This window comes from Gymnodraco acuticeps, unplaced genomic scaffold (assembly GCF_902827175.1).
Source record: "Gymnodraco acuticeps unplaced genomic scaffold, fGymAcu1.1, whole genome shotgun sequence".
In the NCBI taxonomy this organism is placed as follows: domain Eukaryota; kingdom Metazoa; phylum Chordata; class Actinopteri; order Perciformes; family Bathydraconidae; genus Gymnodraco; species Gymnodraco acuticeps.
Genome location: NW_022990047.1, coordinates 1,864,075 through 1,871,571, shown reverse-complemented (window position 1 = coordinate 1,871,571; position 7,497 = coordinate 1,864,075). Strand labels below are relative to the sequence as shown.

General features: G+C 39.9%; 1 protein-coding gene across 3 annotated transcripts; it reads right to left on the bottom strand.

Annotated features, from left to right (window-relative positions):
- Window positions 1-1,152: 1,152 nt before the first annotated feature.
- LOC117545687 (zinc finger protein OZF-like) lies at window positions 1,153-4,173 on the bottom strand. 3 transcript variants are annotated; one of them, XM_034215564.1, is made up of 3 exons: window positions 3,867-4,173; window positions 2,881-3,713; window positions 1,153-2,712 (listed from the first exon to the last, which is right to left on the bottom strand). In XM_034215564.1, the coding sequence occupies exons 1-3, from the start codon at window positions 4,030-4,032 to the stop codon at window positions 2,629-2,631; spliced, it is 1,083 nt and encodes a 360-aa protein (XP_034071455.1). In that variant the 5' UTR covers window positions 4,033-4,173; the 3' UTR covers window positions 1,153-2,628. The 3 variants fall into 3 exon arrangements, with proteins under 3 accessions (XP_034071455.1, XP_034071454.1, XP_034071453.1); XM_034215563.1 differs by having other exon boundaries at window positions 1,154-2,864; window positions 3,033-3,713; XM_034215562.1 differs by having other exon boundaries at window positions 1,157-3,713.
- Between the last annotated feature and the right edge of the window lie 3,324 nt (window positions 4,174-7,497).

Genomic DNA, 7,497 nt, shown 5'->3' with positions numbered 1-7,497 from the left:
AAAACCCTTTTAGTTTTATTCCTTTTACTGTTAATGTTGTTCATGAAGCCTTAACCAAGTTAGATCCTAAGAAACCGGCTGGCCCGGACAACGTAGAACCTTTCTTTTTAAAGATAGCTGCAGATTTTATTGCTCCACCTCTCACTACTCTTTTTAACCTCTCCCTCAGCACTAACACAATTCCAAAATTGTGGAAGTCAGCGTATGTCCTGCCTCTACTAAAAGGTGGGGAGGCCACTTTATTAAATAATTATAGTTTAGTTGAAAATGTCGATGGAGCAACCTTACATTTTTATGCGGACGATACCGTGATGTACTGTGCAGGTCCCTCCATTAAGGAGGCTGTTGTTGAATTGCAAGCAGTTTTTAAAATTATTCAGACTCAGCTCTCTGAACTAAAGCTTCTTTTAAATGTTGATAAAACCAAGGTAATGCTCTTTTCAAAAGCTAAAAATACACCAGAGCCTGTTGTAGATATTGTAACTACGCAAGGAATAAAACTTGAAGTGGTTACCTGTTACAAATACCTTGGTATCTGGCTTGATGATTGTCTCACTTTTAAACGTCATGTAAATAACCTGCTTAAAAAGCTGAGGGTTAGGCTAGGTTTCTTTTATAGGAACAAGTCCTGTTTCTCGCTTGAGGCCAGGAAAAGGCTAGTCACTGTGACCTTTTTACCTGTGCTGGACAATGGTGATCTGATCTATATGAATGCACCTGCCCATTACCTGAACAAGTTAGATGCTGCGTATCACAGTGCACTGAGATTTGTGACTGTAAAGCATTAACCCATCACTGTACCCTGTATGCAAGGAATGGTTTGCCTTCGCTAACTGTACGGAGGCTCAGTCACTGGTACATTTTTATATATAAAGCCATGTTAGGGAAACTTCCATCCTACATCTGTTCCCTGATCTCACGGCGAATTGTAAGTGGCTACTGCCTGAGATCGCATGCTGTAGTTTTATTAAATGTGCCAACTGCTAGGACTGTCTTAGGGAAGATGGCTTTTAGATGCGCAGCTCCTCTGTCTTGAAATAGTCTGCAATTGAAATGGAAACTGAGTAATCTGGTGCCACTAAATGTTTTTAAAGCTCGGTTGGATGCTACTCAATCGGATGCTGTTGGTACCTGCTCATGTGGATAGTTATTGTAAATTGTAATTCCTGTAATGATGCTGTATGATGTCCTTTTTGTTGTTCTGTTTATGTTTTTATGTTTCATGTGGAACCTACTTAGGAGCAGGTCTCCCTTGAAAAAGAGATCAATGATCTCAATGGGATACACCTGGGTAAATAAAGGTTTGAAATGAATGTCCTTTTTGCACTTTTATAAAAAAATACATTCAAAGCTGCTTCATCAATAAACATTCAGACAAAACCAGCATCCATCAAGATCACACCATTGTTTCTACAGTCACTACTGTGGAACTAACATTTACCCTAAATTATGCAATTAAGTAATAAATAAAGTAAGGTATACACTGATCAGCCATAACATTATGACCACTGACAGGTGATCTGAATAACATTGATTATCTCGTTACAATGGCACCTGTCAGTGGGTGGGATATTTAAGGTAGCAAGTGAACATCTTGTCCTCAAGTTGACGTTTTGGAAGAATGGGCAAGCGTAAGGATGTGAGCAATTTTGACAAATTGTGATGGCTAGACGACTTGGGCAGAGCATCGCCAAAACGGCTGCTCTTGTGGGGTAATCCTGGTCTGCAGTGGTCAGTACCTTGCACACCTTCAGAGATCTAGTGGAGTCCGCAAAAGGGGGACCTACATAATATTAGCCAGTTGGTCATAATGTTATGGCTGATCAGTGTAAGTAGAACAGTCAAATGAAGGGAATATTTACAAGTATTTAAATCTCTTTTATTTAAAGGTCCCCTATTATACTGTTTTTCATCAATATATAATAGGTCTCAGATATATACAAAACATGTCTCTGAAGTGTTAGGCTCCAAATACCAAACAGATCATGCATTGCAGCATCCCATAATCCCCTCTGTTTCAGGCCTGTTTCAAAAGTGCTGATTCTCTGTCTGTTACTTTAGATGAAAATAAGGAGCCACTCCCCTCTGAGAGATATTTGGTTAAAAAGAACACAAATGTGCTCTAGGAGATTCAGGTGATAAGGTGGGGCGGGGGTTACCTTGGTTGGTGATTGGCTAATGGTTACACAAGCCAGAAAATCGCTATGACATCATAAAGTGGCCAAAATCTGATCAGACAGGTTTTTATATAAATAGATCAGGACAAAAAGAGAGTGAATCTTTTTAACTGAAACTTTCAGAATCTCTTTACACAGAGGAGACACATGTTTATGTATAAAATATATGAAAAAGTGGATTTTGCACAATAGGTGACCTTTAAAACATGTTAATTGTGTTAAAGAGATGTAGCTTCTGCAAACTGGATTCCATTATGTTTGTGAACATTTTCCCACAGCAGTTTTAGCTCGATGGTTTCTCCTGTATTGATCCTCAGGTGTGTGACCAGTCTGGACTTTTTTGATGTGGCTCAACAAACCACTGCTCTGTCTGAAAACTCTCCAACATATTTTGCAAATACACAGCTTTTAACCTGTGTGGATTATTGAATGCCTTGTCATTGTTGAATTGTTACTGAATCTTTGTCCGCAGTACTTGCAAAGGTACGGCTTCTGTTTGGCAAGTAAATGGCTTCTCACCCGTGTGGCTTCTTATGTGGACTTTTAACTCACTACTACATTTGAATCCTTTGCCACATGTTTCACAGGAATATGGCTTCTCACCTGTGTGGGTTCTACTGTGAATAGTCAAGGATGCTGAGTGACTGAATTGTTTTCCACATGTTTGGCAAGAAAATGGCTTTTCTCCTGTGTGGCTTCTTATGTGGACTTTTAACTCACTACTACATTTGAATCCTTTGCCACATGTTTCACAGGAATATGGCTTCTCACCTGTGTGGGTTCTACTGTGAATAGTCAAGGATGCTGAGTGACTGAATTGTTTTCCACATGTTTGGCAAGAAAATGGCTTTTCTCCTGTGTGGCTTCTTAGATGACTCTTCAATGCGGATATATCACTGAATCCTTTCCCACAGGTCTTGCAATCGTAAGGCTTCTCGCCTGAATGGATTCTCAGGTGGAGGGTTAAGTTAAATTTATGTCTGAAGTCTTTCCCACACATTTTGCAAGAATATGGCTTCTCACCTGTGTGGACTCTCATGTGACTCTGCAATTTAGACTTGTACGTAAAATCCTTTTCACATATGTCACATTTTAATTGATTAAATATTGACTTAGTTGTGCTGTTAACATTGTAGCTTTGACTTTGAATAATGTTATCTCTCTGGTTTACTTCTGGCTCTGCGTGAGTTGATCCTGAGTCTCCATGTTTGTCAACTTTCTGATCTTGGCTCTCAGCCAGTGGAGAGTTGTGAGAGAGGAGCTGGTGGTCCCTGTTTGTGTATACAATACCTTCTTCTGATGCTACATTACACTGCTGAGTGTGATCACTTTCCGTATAAGTCGGAGTCAACATAAAGTCATCAGTCTCCTGCTTCAGTACAAGCTGCTCCGCACTGCTGCACAGCTCCGCTTGTTCCTCTTTTATCTGTGGAAGCTCTGGGTCCTCTTGGTCCAGACCGGAGTCGTTCTCCTGAATGCAGAGCTGCTGCTCAGAGAGAACCTCCTCCTCCTTACAGACATGTTGCTGAGGGAGCTCTGGAGAAACAGAAAAGAAAATAATAATAATACACTATTGTAAAGGTTAGGAAACAAACCAATAAGAACAAGTATATCTTCTTAACGATTAATATTAGTTATAAATAGACGACCTAAGTGTTGTATTGTTTATTAAAACAAACGTTTACTCGCCTATCCTGTGTAACTTTATTGTGGGTAAGATGTTCAACAGTCTGCGCTGACGATCAATCTCTTCCTCGTACTCGACGATAGTTCTTTCAAAAACTCCCAATATTTCTTCAGCAGCAGCAGTCAGTCTCTCGTTGACAAACTCTCTCAAACTCGGAACTGCAGACATTATTGTTGTTTAATTGCGCCGGAAATGACCATATGTGTTTACACTCATTCAAACCATCTATATGGCGCTGATCTTCTTATTATACATCCATGGCGCTGATTCGACCGCGTAGAGTTAAAAGCTTGTGCTGCTTACTTCCGGTGTGTGTCCCACTGTGGAGTTCCGACGGGAAACTGTGCGGGAGCTTTTCTTTTCGAGTGTTTTTGCACGCGCCTTTCCATTCATTTCAATGGAGACGCACGCAACTGTCAGGTCAGCAATCTTCCCCCTGATTATGTTGCCTACTACTGAACCTGATTGAGAGAACATTTGAAGGCTCAGGATACCTTTGCAGGTTATTTTTATATAGTTAATTAGCTGATTAGAGTGTCACACTGAGTATACAATATATATATATATTTTTTCCAATATTCTAATTTTCTGAAATACTGCATTTTGAGTTTTCATTAGCTGTAAGCTAACAATTGAAATAATTCGCTTCACTAAATCTATATAATATATGAGTTTCACTTTTAAAATAGAATTACTGAAATTAATCAACTTTTCCAATATATTCTAATCTATTGAGATGCACAAACTCTCACAACTCTCAAGTAGCTGAGAGGCAAGATCAGAAAGTTGGCAAGCATGGAGACTCAGGATCAACTCATGCAGAATAGAATAATGTACCTCAATACAAATCTTCGTGTGTTCCCCATCCCACATAATCACCCCCTGCAATAATAACACAAGCACACTCAACCTATGCCATATTTTCCAGCATTCTTTGCACTTCGTCAGGAGAGGTCCGAGAGGACGCTGTAACTGAAGCTTGCTTTTCGAAACAATTGTCTCAAGTGGCTCAGTGCTTCACAAAAGCTTAATTTGCCCATCACTAATCCTTGATGTGGTTTGGAACATAATATGGCATTTAATCACGGCTATACTATACCTATAATATATGACTACAAATAGTATAATAGGAGATATTTAATAGTAAAATAGGTTCAAGTGAAGCGAAGCAGATACATCCTAGCTGTTGAAGTTAAAAATATGAGTGGCGTCTTGGAAACTATGTCCATATATTTGTTAAGTTACGTGTTTCATAAACACAGAAGTTTTTAATCAAATGCCATTAGTTAAAGCGGAAAGAAAAGCTAACCCTATATGCCATACATTTTTGCACACATTCACAGTAAATATGTGTTCAGTATGATAGCTGTCTAACAGAAGTTAAATTCATGTACTTAACCCCAAATAAAAGAACTCAATAAAAAGAGTTGTTAAATAATAGTGAAGTCACGTTGTAATAACAATAACTCATCTCTCTCGAGTTTTCCTTTTGAGTTTTACCAAAAGCCACTGTATCAATGTTGTCCTACTTGGGTTGCCGTCCGGAGTTGTCCAATATGGCGGACCATCTCGCACATGCGCACTGCAGATCGGGCAGAACTGCAGATCGGGTAGTGACAGGGAGGTCCAGTGGTTCCTAAGCTAAAGGAGGTTATAAAGGAAGTTTGAAACCTCCTTTCCTTTCATTTGGAGAATTGGAACGGCACTTATCATGGCTGCCAGTGACGTACTTCCGGGTCATTTCACTCCGTTAGGAAGGTTCCTACGCTAAATGGACTATTGGAATGCAACTGGGGCTGCTTCTCAGGTCGACTATTTTCATTTCCTCGCTCCTCGGTCGTCGGTCTCACCGGAAGTTGATTTGCCTGCGCCATCTTGAGTACCGTCCCATGGCTCTTATTTCTGCCGGAGGACCGAGGAGCGAGGAGCGAGGAGCGATAATGGAGGAGCGATAATCGAGGAACCACCAGACCATCCTCCGATGAAATCCTCAGATACTCGCCTTACTGTGTATCGCTCACTGATTGGACGATGCAGTGCATGCACTGATCTCATGCTTCTTGACATGAGAGCCGTTTCCCAGCGGAGTGAAGAAAATACATGAACCTCACGGGAGTCACTCCTCAGTTTATACCGTGTTTTGTTTCAATTCCTGTTTCATTTAGTTACACATAATGTGATATATCTGAACAACAAAGTGGTCAAAAATCATTTTATTCATTTTTTGGAAACATTTTCATGATCGCTTTTTTCGTTTTACATTTTCATTTATTGTCATTTCCATTCAGTCAGTCATTAAGTGCTATTAAAATGTTAATGTGCTACATATCCAAACAAACAAACAAACAAACAAAGTGTGCAATCCAATGAATGTTAATCTAACTGGGTTTTGATAGATAACATATCTCTTTTTCTTCTCTCAATTATTTTATTTCTTTTGTGCACTCTAATCAATATTAATCAAACTATTGTTCGTTTATACATTTTAAGAATGGCGTTTATCTTTTTTGAGAATGAGTTCTTATTTTATTTTATTTATTGGGATCTACAACAGATGATACAAATGTTTGTGTCAGTAAATGTGGACTAACAGAGGCGGGGGTGTGTGTGGAAATAACGGGGACAGAGCTGGCTGCTGTCAGACGATCAGCTGTGCAGCATCATCACAAACGGACGTCGCTTCACGTGACGATCCGGAGGAAAGGACGTCCCATTGCTCTTAAAACTCATTTCCCTGCTTCTCGTGGTTTCCTTGCGTCCCTCCATGCTTCCCTGGTGGGAGGGACTAAACGCAGGGAAACGACGTAAGTGAGGGAATCAAGGATTTCATGTAATCGACCTGAGAAGCAGCCCCGGTACTTTAGAGAATCCGAATGCACTTTCACTATCCGACGTGTTTATGATGCGCCAGCGGACGTCATGAATGTGCGTCTGCTGCTGTGGGGAAACTGGAAACTACAGTTTTCTACAGCGGACTACAACATGGATGTTGAGGGAACGAGGGACTACTGTAAACTCATCTAGAGACTCTGCACCGTGCTCTGATGCTGTTGCTTTATGCTTTATGAACGTGGACAACAGAGAAACATATTCTTCATGACCAAAGTTGGAATTGAAATAAAAAAGGAAAGTGAAACTTATGCTCGTCACCCTCTCCCTCCGGTCCACATTAATACAAATGATCCCAATACGTATGATTGTATGAACTATGAAAATATCGTAAAATCAATACAAATGCATTTATTATAAACGTTAGTCCTTAACATCTATCACTGTGTATATCACCATTCAAACATCTTTTAAAAGTTGAACAAACCCCACACAGTAAAGACTGTGAAATGTTGACTTTATTTGATAATTTCAGTAAAAACTAACGTTCATATTTCTCTTTTTGATTATAATACTGATGAACGTTCAGAACAAAGCACTTTGGCAACTTACCACCTACGTTTTAAAATGCTTAATAAGCACCGTAACTTTCATGATATAATTTCTCCGTCATAATCGGTTGTTTCCGTGAACGGCCGACTGTTGTGTGACGGCAAATGCAGCGGCTGCAATGCATTGTGGGGCAGCATTTTCTCCTCTCCTTTCGTCAAGGGAGGTCCAGTGGTTCCTAAGCTAAAGGAGGTT

What these genes read in the sequence shown, in the direction of transcription:
- LOC117545687 (XM_034215562.1), bottom strand. Translation starts at nt 4,032, where the DNA reads ATGTCTGCAGTTCCGAGTTTGAGAGAGTTTGTCAACGAGAGACTGACT. An exon ending in AATAAAGTTACACAGGATAG is followed by an intron (nt 3,714 to 3,866) that starts GCGAGTAAACGT and finishes CTGTTTCTCCAG; the next exon opens with AGCTCCCTCAGCAACATGTC.